Source organism: Atta colombica, unplaced genomic scaffold (genome assembly GCF_001594045.1).
Source record: "Atta colombica isolate Treedump-2 unplaced genomic scaffold, Acol1.0 scaffold274, whole genome shotgun sequence".
In the NCBI taxonomy this organism is placed as follows: domain Eukaryota; kingdom Metazoa; phylum Arthropoda; class Insecta; order Hymenoptera; family Formicidae; genus Atta; species Atta colombica.
Genome location: NW_017259375.1, coordinates 1,019,172 through 1,037,410, shown reverse-complemented (window position 1 = coordinate 1,037,410; position 18,239 = coordinate 1,019,172). Strand labels below are relative to the sequence as shown.

General features: G+C 36.9%; 1 protein-coding gene across 1 annotated transcript in view; it reads left to right on the top strand.

Annotated features, from left to right (window-relative positions):
- The window catches only part of LOC108689622 (T-box protein H15-like), a 56,802-nt gene that overhangs the window by 27,806 nt on the left and 10,757 nt on the right, over positions 1-18,239 (top strand). Inside the window, exons 4-5 of the mRNA XM_018196480.1 lie at positions 4,959-5,232; positions 9,055-9,219. Of these exons, the coding sequence (XP_018051969.1) occupies positions 4,959-5,232; positions 9,055-9,219 (439 nt within the window). The remainder of the gene's footprint in view (positions 1-4,958; positions 5,233-9,054; positions 9,220-18,239) is intronic.

The following is an 18,239-nucleotide window of genomic DNA, read 5'->3' as shown; positions in this document are numbered from 1 at the left end:
ATCGTGCGTATTTCAACGATTAATAGACGGATTGCAGTCAGAAACAATCCTTTTTTTTCGAGGGGAACAAGAGGAAGAGGGGATAAATGCGATTCCCGAGGTAACCAGATGCTCCAGGGAAGAATTCCCTCGGGACGATGTACCGCTAATACATCGCAGGCTGAATTTCTCTCCTGGACAACGTCGGGGCGATTGACTCTTTCTCATTACTCGCGGCCGATCACCCCTTCGGCCCTCGTCCCGAAACCGCCGTCGCCCCCGGGGCGATGTCGCTGCAAACTCAATCACGTCCTGCCACGGGTCACGTCGCGACACCCACGAAAATTCCCGAGGGGAAACCCGGCGATAGAAACAGACTAGGGTTAGGGTGAGAGGTGTCGTTACCCTGAGCAAGCTGTCACTCGCCTGACACGTTACATCGAAACATAAGCAAACGTTCTAATCGCATTGAAATTGCGATCTTTTAATTGCGGGAATTAGGTGGTAGAAACGGGAAAAAAAACGATATTATTCTGGAAACAAACAGCAGTCTAAAAGTTTATTGAGATTAATCCTTTATAATACGCGTGATGCAGAAATTATAACTTACAACTTTTAATGAAATATAAATAATAATAGTAATAATAATTTTATTGATGTGCATTTGTAAATTACAGAAAGACGTAAAAAACGTAAAAAAAATTAGAAATTGCACAAATAATAGGCAAAGTATCAGCAATAATGCTATCCTGAAACTCAAATCTGAGTAAAGAGTACACAGTTGGAAAATTTACTAACACATATTACGTGTCCCAAATAATTTATCTAAATTTTAATTTTAATTTAACATAATATGAATATGTTAGGAATTAACACAAATATTATGTAAAAAATTAACGAGGAATATAACGCTGACACAATTTGTAAGCAAATTATGGAAACATATTTTTTCAATACAATTTACAATAATTGTATTATAAATCACACAATTAATTTATATATTAACTTAACATATTTCAATAACATACATTTTATTCATTTATTATAGAATTTGCGTTTTAAAATATATTATTTTTATTTGTTCATTTTTTTTAATAAATTATTTTATCTTAACACTCAGAAATGTTAAAAATTTAACACAAAAATTTTAACAGACATCTCTATTTTAATACAAATACAAAATATGTTGCTAATAATAAAAATGAAATAAATAATACGTGAAGAACTCGCAGATTTTATCGCTGTTTTACGAAAGATAAAATTTTCAAAACTATAAATTTTTTTTGTCACACAGCAGTCTATTATCTTATCGATTCTTATTTATAAAAAAAATTGATTTGAGAGAGAGGTAAGAGAAAGAGAAAATTGGCGAGAATATTAGTGAGATCGATGCAACTATCTATTTTGCGGTAAGCCGACGTTATTTAACAAGTGGCTAGAGATCGTGAATATAAAAAAAGCTATAGACATGGTATGGATCACGAACTCGGAAACGACAGGAAAGAAAATAATAAAAATTTAAACATGAAACTCTCAATTGGTTCGGGAATATAAAAACGCAGCGAGTGATCGGCTAGATGAAATGTAAGCTTAACATACGTGTACACGTGCAATATTTCCGCTTGCTCGCCTCTTTATGAGTAAACAAATTCAATTGCGAATAACAAGAAAGTAACATAATGCAATACATCGTACAAATAAAAGGATAAGAATGCTGCACACAAATATACTCCAGTAATATAAAACTGTGAAAGAGTTAAGACTACCTGAGCGCAGGGGGCCATAGACGGGAAGGAGAAGGGATCGAGAGGAGGGGAGGTAGAAGAATAAAAAACGGAGAACGAGCTGGTGGCAAGCTGGCGGGTTAAATTGCTATATTGACCGTCAGTCAATTAGTCGGGCCGGTGTAGAAACCGGGCGAGCTTATGCCAGTTTATAAGGGTCCTTGGGACGAGCAGTGGTGACCAGAGGCGTGAGGATACGAGTGGGATCACACTGTGAGGGGAGAAGTCCAGGGAGGGATCTCTCAGGGGCTGCCTATTCGCGGAAGGCAGTCGAGAAGTTTTATGTTCGCGGTTTGTCTCGAGGCTTCGCGATATACCACCTTCTCAAACATATATCTTCGACTTAACGACGGAAATGCTAACATTGGACACGAAGTTAACTATCGACGTAGAATAGTCCTTTGTACTGATGTGACGTTCTATGGAGTGAATTGATCGTAGAATAAGAAATGCATTTTTGACATAATTACGATAGGCATTATTTAAGGAGAAAAGTAAAAATAAACGAATTATGGCTTAAAATCCTGTTTATTGATTGATTATTAAATTGTGCTATAAGTTAAAATTTATTTCTATGTCATCACAGACAATATTTATACTTTTTTTACACAGCAAAATATAAATTTATTAAAAGTTTTTGATAAAATTTTTGTATTTAATTTTTAGCATATCTCTGACGGTTGTTAATTTGATATAACATTTCTTAGCGTTAAATAACACAATGACAATTTATAAGTGTGCAAACAAATAACGTAATGTAGTTTTAAAACGTAAATTTTAAAATAAATGAATAAAAGATTATTTAATATATTATGAATGTTAATTTTCCATTGAGAAAATATATTTCCAAATTGTGTCAAAATATTGTGTTGTGTTAATGTTTACGTCATGTTTATGTTACATTCTAGCATATCATCTTGTGTTAAATTAACATAAAAATTTAAATGGACTAGATTTAGTTTGAAAACATAACATGTGTTAAATTTAATACAAATTTTCCAATTGTGTAGTTTATCATCAAAATTCTTTTTTGTGCCTTTGTCAAATATTTTTTTCGTGGATAGAACAAAATGTTGAATCTTCGTAAGTAGGGTTAAAGTCGCCAGCCCTGGGCTATGATCTAACAAGATGGGATATGAGGATGGTCGCACAGAAAAACACTGACGAGATTCTCAAGGAACCGGGAAACTTTCCGGAAGAGAAAGGAGGCGGAAAAGATGGGAGGGACGACGCGGCCGACGCGCGCCTAATTGCCCGCCACGACTGGCAACATCCCTGCTCTTTATTCGTCGTAGATTCTCTTTTGCGGGGGATTCGTTCCTCCAGCCGGGTGCGCGCCTACTCGTGCGTCGGTAATTAGATCTGCGTCTTAGCGACATTGGTCGACGCTCCCTTCAGCCGTCAACTTACCGCCCCTTTATCACCCCTTAGACTTTCCGCTAGGTAGTCCTGGAATTACCCCCCCCCCCTCCCATCGGGGCGACCTCTTCTCTTTCTTCCATAAATTACGCTTCTCGCTGTCTTTAGAGATTTTCAGGGCAGAGTTCAATTTTCTTATTTACGTTCCACGCATGAATTTTTTAACTTGACGATTTTATGCAATTTCTGTTGCAAAAATGTGAAACTATAAAACATCGAAAATATAAAAAACAGTAAATGTATTAATAGGATTGTCTGTATCCTTTATTTTTACTAATTTTTGCGTTCCCGGTATTCAGACTGAGTTTTCAGACGCATCCTTAAAGCCATCATCTTCGCGGCGGGACGGGAATTTGGTGGCTAATCCGACAGAAAAAAAGTCGCAGGCATCCTCAGAGTTCGCAGAGTGTGCACGCGGTCACGAGAAAAATGATTGCGCGAAAGGGAGGAGGGGAGGGTTGAAAATCAGGCATAAATGAGGAAGAAGGGGCAGGAGGGTGATGTGGCGCGAGGGTAAGGACCCACCTTCTCCCTCGTTCAATTCATTAACAAAAGACGGCTTGATAAATAAAAGCATTACTCACACTCGTGGCGCTGGCGGGATGAATGCATACCGAGTCGACAAGGACCGAGGAGAAGACGTAGATAAGATCGGCGGGTGTCCCCGCGTTTTAGTGGTCGAGCAGCGGGAGGCCCGACACGGTATTAATGTTTGGCCTCCGAGGCAAAACATTCACGCCAGGTTCCCTGCCCCCGCGATCCCCTTACCACTAATCCCCAGTCCGGGCCCATCTCTCCCTCTCGCCTCTGTCGGCCTTCTTTCTTCGCTTATTCTCTTCTTGCCCCTTCGATGATCGTGAACGGGTCAACCCTAAAATTATCGCGAAATCATTCTGGATCATTGATTGATAAAGCGCGACACTTTTCTTTTATCAAAAATATCTAAAAAGATTTCTAGTTCCGTCACTAGCAGAAGACGAAGAATTAATTAATCATTCTTAGTTAATTTTTACCTAACAGTCATAAAAGTTAGTCTAGGAATTGCAGTTTTATAACGGAATTGTCAGAAGACAGTTTATGGATTCTGTATCGAGTCGGGAATTAATTATTAACAATTTAAAGATTTGTGCACAATTGGAAAATTTGTGTTAAGTTTAACACATTTTTTTGTGTCCCAAATGGTCTATCTAAATTTTTATGTTAATTTAATAAGACGAATATGTTAGGAAGTAATACAAATATTATGTAAAAAATTTAATATAAACAATATAACGTTGACAATTTCTATGCAAATTGCGGAAGTATATTTCTTCAGTAAAATTAACATTTATAATATATCAAATATTATATCAAATATTTGTAATATTTTCAAGTTATAACATTTATAATATATTAAAAATTAACATATTTTATTTATATGTCTTAAATTTTACGTTTGAAAATATATTATTTTTATGTTATTTGTTTAATTATGTATAAATAGTGTTTTAACATTAAAAGTTGAATATCAACTTAACACAAAATATTCAAATAATCACCATCACATTATGTTAAATTAACAAATAAAAATTTAAACAAGGATCGATTTTTTTAACACAAATACAAAATGTGTTTTTTACTGTGCAGCTTCGAGTTTTATAACTGCGGAAATCAAATTGCTAATTCAAACGACAATTACTAGTAGTTGAAAATTGTTGAAAAATGGAATGTTTTAAATTTAATTCGAATTCTACAGACCTCTTTTTTAACCGAGGATATACATTTGTGTTTCTGTAGGCGGATGTTTCCGACGTGTCGTGTCTCATTCAACGGGTTGAAGGCGGACAGTCGATACGCGGTCCTGATGGATATTGTACCGGTCGACAATAAAAGGTATCGGTACGCATATCACAGGAGCTGCTGGTTGGTGGCCGGAAAGGCGGATCCGCCGGCGCCAGCCCGACTCTACGTCCATCCGGATTCACCTTTTACGGGCGAGCAGCTCCGAAAGCAGGTCGTCTCCTTCGAGAAAGTCAAGCTCACTAACAACGACATGGACAGGCATGGACACGTGAGTATCTTTAGAAAAATTTTATCATCCCCCATCCTGTCTCATTAAGCTCAATCGCTGAACTGCGAGTTTGCGCAGATTGGCACAATAATTGAATTGCTATGATAATTTCTGTCAATTTTCGAAAGATGTTGAATAAGTAAAGACCAGAGGAAGAACGACTATAAGTAAAGACGAGAGGAAAACGTATTAGTTTCGTGTCGCTAATTGAATTAGATTTTCAAACTCAATGAAGCTGTGAATAAAAACTTAGTAGTTCAGCGCTGATCATTTCGTATGAATTATCTTTGTACTTCCGTTTCTATATCAGCTCGCTATAAAAAGCAAGACGAGGTGCAGATTCCAATTCGCGTTGCGACGGATGTGTTAAGTTTCTTATTGGATTAATTAATTAATAAGTCTTGTTCAACCATCTATTTCTCGCACAGAGATTCCGGTTAATTCCTCGTGACACTTGTCAGACCATCACGAAAATCGACCTTTATTATTAAGTTCTCACAACTGCAGGATGAATAACTCGATTGTGCGTTTACGTAGTAACGTGCATTGATCTCTCTCGAATGTAAAGTGCCATGCTACCATTCTGAATGATCTGCGAATCGGTGACAAAATGAAATAAAATGAAATAAAACCTCTCTTGCTCCTTTCTTACCTCCAAATTTAAAAAGTATTTATTATTGAAATTATAGAAACAGATTGATTATATTTTTATATGAAAAAGAAAGGCAATTATAATTATTTTATAATATTTTATTTATTAGTAATTTTTATAATCTTCCTAATATTTTTTCTAAATTTAAAATAGTATCGATTTAAATACCTATCTATATTCAATTTGTGAGAAAGGATATATTAATATTTGTGTTATGAAAGTGTTGTGGTAAATTATTATGATCATAACTGTATAATGATATAATTAAAACTTATAATTATTGTGAAAAAAAATTTTCTTTTAAGATCAACTTCTATGTGTAATTAAAAAATTCTCTAAATTTCTATAGCTCAAGGAGCAAGATTCTACAAAAAAGAACTTAATTTAAAAAAATAATATCCTTTTGCATATCTCAGTTAACTTTAATTATCGGTTAATTTTAATTGTCGTATAATGTGAGAACTCCATTGAACTGTCGACGTTTTCTGACGGACAAGGAATTTTCCACGTTTTTTCTCGCGACGGGCAGACATAGCTGTCTCGAGACAACTCGCGCATTAAACTTTTACACGTTACTCGGCGCAGCTGCGACTAAAAGTACGACATTGTCGGTGTCGAAGACAGCGAGTGCACGCCTACCGCGTCCTCCGGTTGTTGCATTAATAAGTCGACCGGCATCGATTGTTAGGTTCAACAAAGTTCAGCAAAGTGGAACGCAACACGGCAGCATTTCGCCTCGTCGCTTAAAGCTTTTACACCACGTTTATCTTACCTTTCACGTTTTACACCGTTTCGAAATACATTTTTTTCCTTGGACAATTTTCTTTTTCTATAACTACATACATAGTGTGACACGACTAGTTTTACATAAAGGCGTTTGCAGCTAATAAAGTTCAATAGTGATGACATTGCCAAGCGTTTATGAGAATTTTGAAAGGCGTGAAGTTATACGAAAATGAAGTGATGACATACGGGTGATTTTTCAACGTTATATATAAAGATTACATTCGCATTTAGAAGGAATATTATTGTGTCTAAAGAGAGAAAGAGAGAAAGAGAGAGTGAAAGAAAATTAATTGAGTCAATTCCTCACGTTGCTTTAAAATCAAAAAGTCATCAAGGATGTCATCACCGCAAATTCAAGCAACCTCGCGTCCCATCTCGTCTCGTTTACAAAAAAGAACAAAAATGACGTCGATAAAACGAATTTCATCGTAGCGCGATTTAGTCGCTCCACGGGATAATTTGACAGTCCGTTGTCTCGTTTGTCATAAGACACGAGAATCTCAGCCGCGTCTTCGCCCACCTCGCTCTTCTTTCAGTTCCCCCCCCCCCCCCCCCCCCATCCTTTTCCTCCGTTTCATTGTCAGCCCGAGCTCCTCTTTCTTGCCGGCGCATCGGGGCCCTTAATTCATCGGATGACTGACGTAAATAGGAACTCCGATCGGGGCAGCGCTTCTTCACGGTACTCATTTTGTATTCAGGGTATTACACGCTGCCAGACGCGAGCAAAGTGATTCTTTTGAACGGTAACGGGGGAGCGCGCCCGGCCCGAGATGCTCCTAATTCATACGCTTTTTCTTCCCGTACGGCCGATCCTCGCTGTTGTTGTTAATGCTATCGCATACCCTCGGCTTCGTCACCGATTCAAATCCCGGAACGACTAAAGTCAACGCAACGTGAAACTCGATGTAATCTCGCCGTCTTCGTCACCGGGAAAAGATGAGCCGTCAGCGATTTGAGAATATCTAATGGATATCCTTTGAAATAAGGGCTGGAAGAAAATGCGAAGCATAAAGAAACGCGTGAAACTGTTCGACGATATTCACATCGTCCGAATCGAATCGGTCGGTTAATTCGTTGCGGTTTTAATTGGACGAAATCGGACACCTGCGATTTTTGTGTGGAGAGATCTTTCGATCATGCAATGTTATTTTCATTTGTCTCTTTGAATTATAACACGACTTGAGAAGGAATAGTCGTCTAAATTTTGCGTCACGAAAACGATGATTTATACAAGTAATAGTAAAAACGTAGCGTGTCGAAAATTGAAGAACATCATAAATAGCTGATATATTTATGGCATTATGAACTTAACATACGAGATATACAATGTTAAATTTATAATAGATTTTATATCCAATTTAATTATTTTTAATCATTTCTGTAGGCGCCACTACTTCTATTGAATGTTGTTAATTTAATTAAAATATGTAGTTCAATTAAAATAAATTAAAATAAACAATCACAGAAATGAGTTGATTAGTTGTTTTTTAAAATAATGCACTTTGATGTACTTGGAAGTTAAATAACAAAACTTTTATCATTTAACTTAATATTATTTAACTTATAGAATTTTGATTTTTTTAATATTTAACAATGCAAGAGCATTTTAAATTATACAAGTAACTATTATTAAAGTTCTATCCAAGAAAATTTATTTGGAAAATCAAGCATTTATTTACAAAATTTCTACATCGTTAGGTATCAAGAAGAGCAATATGGTAATCCAATTACTTTATTTAAATAATATTTTGTTATTAATTTCCATATGTGTCAAAATGTAAATTAATTCATTTCTGGTAAAATTGCTTCAAAGTAAATTTCAAAGTAAATATTATCATATTAACATATGCATATAGTAAATAATAAATTTGAGTTAAATTTAATATCTTTTTTTAAGTTAAATTATTTAACTCCTTTGTTTTAATTAAATTAACAATATATTGAACAATATATTGCAACCTATACTGAGAGAAAAGATTGGTTGCTGCAACAATTTAGATAGCAAATATGGCATAGCATTTTTATATGCCTCGTATGATCGAAATCATACTGACATTGCGGATAGACTAACACAATTAAAAATTTGCTGCTACAACCAAAATCTGATTGCTGCAGCCATATAAAAATGCTATATTTTATTATCTAAATTGTTGCAGCGATCAATTTTTTTTCAGTGTAGAAATGATTAAAAATAACTTAAATTGGATATAATTTGACATTGTGACTTTAACAGTATATCTCTCTATAGACATAATGATATTCTTTTTAAAGGCAAATGTAATCTCCATTGTAAAATCACTCATACATCAACATTTCATTTTCTTGTGTGACTTTACACTATTTGTTGTACGTCGAATCTACAGTCAGTTTGGATTAATTTGCAGCTGGTGCTGAACTCCATGCACAAGTATCAACCGAGGATCCACCTGGTGAAGCGACCAGACTCGGGCACAACGAAGCCGATCGTGGACCTCGAGAAGGAGCCGCATAAGACCTTCATATTCCCGGAGGCCATATTCACCGCTGTCACCGCCTATCAGAATCAGCTCGTAAGTTTCACTTTGTTTCTCGCTACCGTTGTGCTTTCCTGCCTTTCTTTTTGCCCATTCGCTCTCTTTCTCGAGCCTCGCACACTTCGTCTTTCCTTAGCACGGCCCGTAATGTCTGTCCGATCGTCCGGTCGCCTCCGGTCCTCCACGTCTCACCACGTCTCGGCCGCACGGGACTGGTTCCTCCATTTCGCCTGCTGCGGCTCTCTTTCATCCTCGATAATCGTTTCTGTCGAGAACGAGCGACCGTGTGAAGACACTGGCGTAACACCTCGCGGATACGTCAACGTTAACGAGTGCCGTAGATACGCTACTCTAGCGTATCGAGAGTGTCGTAGATACGCTACTTACTTATTGAGAGAATCATTCATCGTTTCTTTTTTATTTTGTATATTGAAAATATTACACGGAATATTTTGTAGTTTTATATTATCTTTTTTTTATAATCTGCGCTGAACAAAAAATAATATTGTGTCAATAGCATTATATATATTTTAATTGAAAATTTTATTAATTCAATAACATTATTAATGATACAAATACATCATGCTCTTGTTTTAATAAAATTTTATTTGTTTATTAATACTGTTGTTAATAAGATTATTTTCAATTAAAATAATATTGTTGATATAACATCATTTTTTTGCATGTATTACTTAATGTTTTTCCATTGTGATTTAATTCTTTGATAATAATTTTCTTTATTTTAAAACTTATATGAAAATGTATTTTCCATTAAAATATATTTTCCAACTCAAAAAGAGTGATTTTTCAAAAGTTATGAATCGAAAAAGTAACAAAAATAATATTCAATCATGTAAGAATATATTCTTTTTGCTGATAATATTTTTTAATTAATTAATAACTTTTTATCAAATTGAAAAACAGTTTTTCTAATTTTATAAGAATCTTACAATTTTTTTAGTTTTCATCAGTTTTAAAATAAGAGAGTGATATTCTTTGAGATTTATTAAGTAGTAGGTGACATAGAACAAGTTAGCAGATGTATACTAGGAACGCGATACTCCTCAAATAGTCTCGTCATTGTTAGAGCGCATATAACTACCAAAAAGCACACTTGCAACAGTCGAAACGATCGTAAGGAAATGCCGCGTGTGCCAGTAGTAGTCTCGACCTCTTGGCGAGCCGTCTTCCGTGTCCAAGTTCAGATTCCGTGTTCAGCGCACGAGAACGACGGGGCATTATCGTATTTCACGATAGTCGTTTAAAGCCGACCGCGGCGTCATGTGTGGTCCAGGTCAGCGTCGTTCGCATTCCATGAGCGTCGCGGCGCGTCTCGTTCCACCGCCGCCGCCGCCGTCGCACCGTCGAGCTCAGTTTCGTCGTTCCCTCCGTACCGCAACGGCGGCTGGAATTTTGGATCTCGACATAGGTAAGATCTATGATCTTCAGAGGCGACAACGGACAACTATCTGGCATCGTTTCCGATGCTTATCCCAGTCCCGTTTAATCGATCTCTTTTCTTCTTGCCGCGAGAAGCAACACGGCGGTCGTGGATCCTCTTGAGGGATGACATGCTTTTTTTTTTCAAAGGGAGAATGCACAGCTTGAGTTCGATTCGGGCGAAATTCTTCGCTTTAATTCTTGAAGAGCAATTTGTGACAAATAATTATGAAGAATAATCTTATGGTGCGATCTAATACTTGTTTCTGTTTCAAGAACAAAAATGTTTAAAAAATGCTGTAAAAAGATTGCCTTTCTGTTTTATTTAAATTAATTATTTCATGCGTGTAACATTTATTTGGAATTTCAAATATTATATATTTTTTATTATATTTTTCTATTAAGGAAATATTACGAAGAATACCTTGAATGCTTTTCGGATAGATAATTTTAACATACACAAAATGCATGTGACAGCAATCTTTAAAATTAGAATTATAATTAAAATTATAGGAAACAGCGCAACGATCCGTCAAATCTAGCGCGACTTGATATAATTAAGTGTTTCGTGCAAGTATCGGGTATCCTTCGATCCGTGTTATCCGACTATTGCAAAACGCTTCGCCTAGACTGTCGTTTTTGACGAAGACAGCACGAAAACCGACAACGTCGGTGACTCTAACGGGTGGTCCCAGGAACCCACGACGACGACGACGACGACGACGACGACGACGACGACGACGACGACGACGACGACGACGACGACGACGACGACGACGACGACGACGACGACGACGACGACGACGACGACGACGACGACGACGACGACGACGACGACGACGACGACGACGACGACGACGACGACGACGACGACGACGACGACGACGACGACGACGACGACGACGACGACGACGACGACGACGACGACGACGACGACGACGACGACGACGACGAAGGCAACGCGGCTGTTGATGATGATGATGAGGTGCGAAGAGACGCCCCGGCAATTACCTCGAGCCAGTTTCTCTTCCACGACGTCCTCTCTTTTGTGCCTCTCGCTTTCTGTGTCTTCTCGTCTCGTCATTATCGTTCTTTGCGGTTTCCTCGTCGTCTCCGAATTTTTTCCATCTGTCCGTGTGTTGCTGTTTCTTTTTTTTCTTTACTTCGCATCTTCCTGAAGAGTCGAATATCGTCGACCGATTGTCATCTCGATCGTCGAGGTTTCTTCAAGATGATAGTCAGCACGTTCTTTTATGCCAATTCGTGCTGAGCGGAAGTCACGGCCTGCAGAGAGAAGTTTCATGCAACTTGTTATAACTGTTGGCAGATTTGTCGGAGGATTTCACATTTATATAAAGTTTTTCTTTCATGTTAGCTTTCTCTAATTCCTTGTACTTCAATCGGCGTTCTCTTCAATTTTTCACTGATTACTACTTAGCACTAATCGGTATTTGCTCCGAAATTTCTTTAACTAATCATATTTGCAGTCCATTTTAATGTGGACTTTACTTTAAATTAAAATATCTTTACTTAAAATATTAATATAATTGAGTAAATATTAATATAATTAAGTAAACTTATGAAAATTTGTCATAAACAATATTTTTCAATATATAGTAGAAGAAGATTTCTGGATCTACTGGGCCTACAAATACCAATTAGAGTTAGTAATCTGTATTAGAAAAAAAATTGTAGAGAAAAGATAGGAGAATACGACAAATTAGCGAGAAGTCCTTGAATTTTCCTGACACATCAGGATGAGCGTTCGCGAACATGGCGACGCGTGCGAAAGTGCTGTCGCCATGGCTTTTCAACGAGTTCGAAAATAGACGGGGTAGAATGTAAAAGTGGGGTACAGGGAGAGCAAAGGAAGCAGCGGATGATCATCGCGAACGTCGACGGTGGGCGCCGCGGTCAAACAAGAGCAAGGAGATGGAGAAGGACAGAGGTGCATGGAATGCGCGTTAGTGACGTAGAAATGCAGTCGAGCGCGCGACGGCGGATGTTGCATGGTAGATGGATAGGTAGATACGACTTGTTTAGAATGTGAGACAAGCCCCCCGAGATTCGGTGAAAAAGAAGGCTACAGTTGTTGACAAGATCGGAATCGGCGATATATTAAAAAGACCGCACCAGAGAGATAGTTGATGAGCTTGCAGGGATATACGAGCAGGGATATACTGAAATAGTTGCGGGCAATAAGATAAGACAAGAATATTAATAACATTAATGGAATGCAGGTGGAAAGAATGAATGGTGCCAGCAATTCCAACGCCAACAAAATGGCCAATTTTTTTTCCCCATTTCATTTACATTTGATTAACTCTCTGCGGTTGACGTTAAAATCTATAACACAGATTCTGACACTGCATCTGTAAAACCTATTTAATATATGTTGATTGAAAGGCACAATTAATTTTGGTTACCATAACCAGAAATTCTGTTTGGCCTCACAATACCATTCTGGTTGGGTCTTTTTGATTTAACCAGAATATTTTTCTCAGTCACCTACAAAAAGGTTGAGAGGTTCTCATGCAAAACTCAAGTTGCCATGCTCAACACCGACAAGTCGCGCTTGGTTGCCGATGGCAAACGATCTCAGCACTTTAATACGGGCTCTCCATCAGCGCTGATACACATCCATATATACAACTTACTGATTTTTGGATTTACTGAATTTCTCCCGTTCGATATATACCGGCTCGAAAGCCATTCGTTGCGGTTAGCACATTTCTCGTCACTCGTCGTCGTCGTCATCGTCACAGTCATCGTTGGGGGTGCGCTCGTTTAGCGGGGACTACCTTTTTTTCTCCCGGCAATACTGTGTATCGTTGCGGACGGCACTTTTTTTTGCCTTTTACTTCCCCGGCAGGCCTTCGCGCTTCCCTTCTCGAGTCTCGTAACGACCTACGCGACCGACTCGATTCGTCTTTCTCACTCGCACCACGTCATAATTCATATCCTAACTGCCACCTCTCTTCCTTCCCTCCGGCCGCCCGCTCGCCGGGGAGTTCCTCCATCCGTTCTGCCGGCTCCTTATCGTCCCATGATGTCGCCTCCTCTCTCATAGTAGTCGTGCTCTTCGTCGTTTGCTCTACCTCTCCTCTCTTCATTCTCCTTCCCGTCGTTGTGGACATCCATTATGCGAGCTAATGCTTCCATGGTCGACTCCGTCGAAGACTTTGTCACTCCTTCTTCGATTTTTCTAAGACACAAATGAATTATGAAATCTCGTTGATAATAATTTTTTAAAATAAATTTAATTTTAATATATCTTTAATTGCAAATGCTATACTATATATATAAGTTAATTAAAAATTGAAACTTGTAAAGAAGAATACTAGTTAAATTTTCCAATTTAGTTTGCTTACATTTAGAGAAAAAATGACTGCTATTATTATAATTTAACTATAATTTACAGACATTTTTGGTATCAATATTTTTTGATAGAATTATAAATATAATTATTATATAATTATTACATTATATAACAATATAGTAATAATAACTATAAAAATAGTTTCTACACTGTTGAATTTATAATGTCAAATTAAATCTGATTTAAGTTAAGTACTTTTAATCATTTCTGCAGGTCGTCACTATTTATATCACTCAATATGGAGTTAAACAGTTTAACTTAATTAGAAAATGTATTAAATTTGACAAAAGATGTATTAAATTGGACTTAAATTAAATTTATTATTTACTAAGTGCATACGTGCACTATGGTCATATGGACATTGTTTATTTTGAAATTAATTACAAAAATGAATTAATTTATATTTTGATTCATATGGAAGTTAAAAATAATAAAAAATGTTATTTCTTTTAACTTAAAGGCCAATGCTTCTTTAATATCTAATAATGATTATTTTATCATGTAATTATAGCCACAAGTACCAAATACTTTTTCCTCGGTGTAGAAATATTTATAATTGCATTTATATTTTCTCATTCATACTACCATTCTCGAAAAGAGTTATCCGTTTTCAAAATATATTTATTAGTGCTCATCGTGAATCTCATTGAGAATTTTCGACCTTTCGGACTAATTTTTTAGTATGAATCCGTGTCAATATGATGAATCGTAGTCATTTTTCTGTTTGCCATTTATTATTTACAACGCTACCTTCATACGAATTTCAATGCTTTTTGTTGCTTTATATTTATTTATCGACGGCATAGTCGACATTTTCGTCATCTATTATTCGCGGTCCACGCACTTTGTATTTGCTTGTGTTACTCTTGCCGCCTCGAGGAAGTACCTAGCTTCTCACTTTTAGAAATTTATTTGTCAACAAAGTGGCACTCCGCTTTGTAGTATTTCTGATCGTCGTGTTGGAAGTCCAACTCGCACAGCAAGCTCAACATTTCTCGACTACATGCGATATGATTGTTATCTTTATTAAATTAAACTTAAATTTCTCCGACTGTTCGTCATATATTGTATTTCTTTGATGGGGAGAAGTGCCTATGTGAAGCTCATGTCTAAAGCAAATGAAGACGGGTAATACAGTGCTGGGTCGATCACCCTATACTTAATATGAAACTAATTAACATAATCACATGAAATTATGTTAGAAAACCAGAGAGTACTAATAAATGATGTTTCTTTTCTTCTTCCTTTAACTGTGTTTCTCGTTTCACGACAAAATTAAGAAGAAACGCATGCAATGATGGCCGCATGCGTTTCAGTTCCGAGTACCTAATTGCGCAAAGCGAAAACGGAGACGCAGGGTATAAAGAAGAACTCCTGATAATTACGCGATTACGGATAATTATTCTGTATGTCCCAGGACGCCGTGTCCTGCGGATGCGCAAAATTGTGCTCGCAGGCACAATGCACGCCTTACTCAATATACCCGGTGACGTAATTGCGACACACGTTTAACGACATGTTTGCGCACGCTCGTGTCCTCGTCGCAGGATGTGCGAGTGTCTCCCGCCTGCAAAATTGCAGTAAATTAGGTGCGTAAGTGCGCATTAATAGTAAATAAGCGCGGTTTGCTTTGCAATCGACGCGATGCGGAAGTTACAGTCAAGGTTGCGGGACATCATCGAGTATCATCAAAATGATTCTGCGTCATTTTGTTTTCTTCCCACATTTACGATCACAAGAATTCTTGTTAATGGAAATTTTAAAAAATGTACAAATACATCAGACTTGTTATTAAAAAGATATATACTCCATATATATATCGTTAATAAATATCGTTACACATAAACGTGGTTGTAAATTGTTTCAAGTTAACTGAAGAATAATTATATAATACGATTGCCACGCTGAATTTGTTAGAATAAAATATCGTAAACATTTTGAACGAATTCATAATAGCTCGATGTAACGACATGCCAGAAATAATCGCTCGAAAGTGCTATAAACCCGTCGCTAGACTATGTAGGGCAATGTCCAAAAATATGGGCGACTATGCCCCTTAACAATCACCATATGTGTCGGGCAATAATTCAGACACTTGCCACCGCTTTCGAGCATTACCAAATGAGCCGAGCTGGTCGGCCAAAGAAAGAAAATGGAACTCGAGAGAGAAGAATAAAAACAGGAACAAGCAAAAGATAGAAAGGAAGTAGAAGGAAGAAAATGAGACGAGGAGTGACAAAGAACAGCAGGGAAATTTAATTTTCTGCAACTTTAGAAAAGAAAATTTTCAGATCTATTGTATAATATATATATATATACGTATACCTTTGACATTTTCTAAAAATCTTTAACATTTAAAAAGATTCTTTTCCAATTCTCAGATTTTTAGTAGCTGTTAGCGATTAGATCTTCGAATATACACGATAATTAGATCTTCGAATTATTACAAGTTGAACGTTGAATTTGTGTTCTTTGAATTGGAAACACCTAGAATATTTCTAATATTCTAGCCTTTGGCTGTCGAATAATCTTCGATAATCGCAGTTATAAATTTCTTAAATTCTCGGCTCTGTTTGCATCCTCTTTGTTTCCCCTCGAGGTCGAAGAAGCGAAGATCGACGTTTAAGAAAAGGAAGGAGGAAGCAGAAGAGGCAGAAAAGAGGCCGAAGAGGTAGGAGACTACGATTTTAGTGGCTGCAGGCGTCGGCGTCGGCGTCGGCGCGGGCGAGAACGAAAGAAAACATAAATAATCGCGTTCAAATGAGACAGGGAGGAAGGAAGAAGAAGAAGAAGAAGAAGAAGAAGAAGAAGAAGAAGAGAAAAGGCTGGGCCTCCTCTCGGAGCCACACACGGCGGTATCATCGATTGTGTGTTTCGACCTCATCGAACGTGATGCCCGCCTATGTGCAATACCACTCCGCCTTCTCTCGTCGCGCTTTCGGCAAAGCTGAAGAAGAAGCTGACATGGGTAGCACGAGGATCACCGCCATGATCGCCGACATCGGTCCACAAACGCCTTTACCCTTGTAGACGACTTATCTCGCGATCCAGTGTCTCGTCCGACGTCTCAGACGAAGACAACCTCGCGATTCAAATGTCCCTCAAAGCTACGGACGGACTATATTAGAGTATAAATCGCGAAATAAATCGCGTGTGAGGATTAATTAATTCGCGTTCCAGACAAGACAACACGCGCGTTGCGTGAGCGAGGAGATTAAAACGCGCGCTTTCGCTCGTCGACGTCGACGCGACGTTAATGATCGTGTTAATATCACACTTTTCTCAAGGCACTTCGACACTAGCGGCAGCCGGCGGCAGTGGCTGCGTGTTACCGCCGCCGGGAATTAACGCTCAAGTGGCCGTGTGAATTTTCATGAGTTCGGTGTTATAACATGATATCTAGCATATACCAAAAACATCATCTCCTGTCAGAGATAAAACGTTTCTTCCTTAGTATATGCAGGAACCTTGTAATTTTAATGAGACCAATTGCGACCAATGTCTATAGATATTAATGTTCTTCTCTCCGAATATTACACTGTGAAAAATAAAATGTTAATTTTAACTTATAATCGTATAGTGGACTTTCTAAGCATGCAAAAATGTTAAAATTAAGTTTGTGTTAATTTTAACATTTTTACATGTCTCAGAAAGTCTGTTATACGATTATAAATTAAAATTAACATTTTATTTTTTACAGTGTAAGTATGAAGAGATTTATAATGGAACATGAAAATCTTTTCGCATAATGACTTCGCGGAATTATACTTAATCAAAACCTACTCTCAAATGTGTTTTATTTTTCAACACATATATTTTATTTTTCTAAATTCATTAATATATTTAATAATTATCCAGATATTTAAGTACAGAAAGATTCAATATAAAAATCAAATTTTAAGAATCTCGATATATATTGTCATAAATTAATCATAATTTATAATCCTTTCTTATTTCAAAAGTTACACAACTAAAAAAATTAAGTTTTCCAAAAAGCGAGAAAAATTATTTTTCAGAATTTGACAGAAAATTATTGACTCAAATAATATTGCAAAAAGAATATATTCTTAATGTTATCACACATTTTTGTAAATTTTGTTTTTTATGAAAATATCCTTGAAAATTCTTTTTGAATTGTGACAATTTTTTCGATTCTTTAATGAAATTATAAGTTCACTTTTAATGATTAATAGAATAATGTTTATTTAACTCATTTATGATATAATAACTCGAAAAT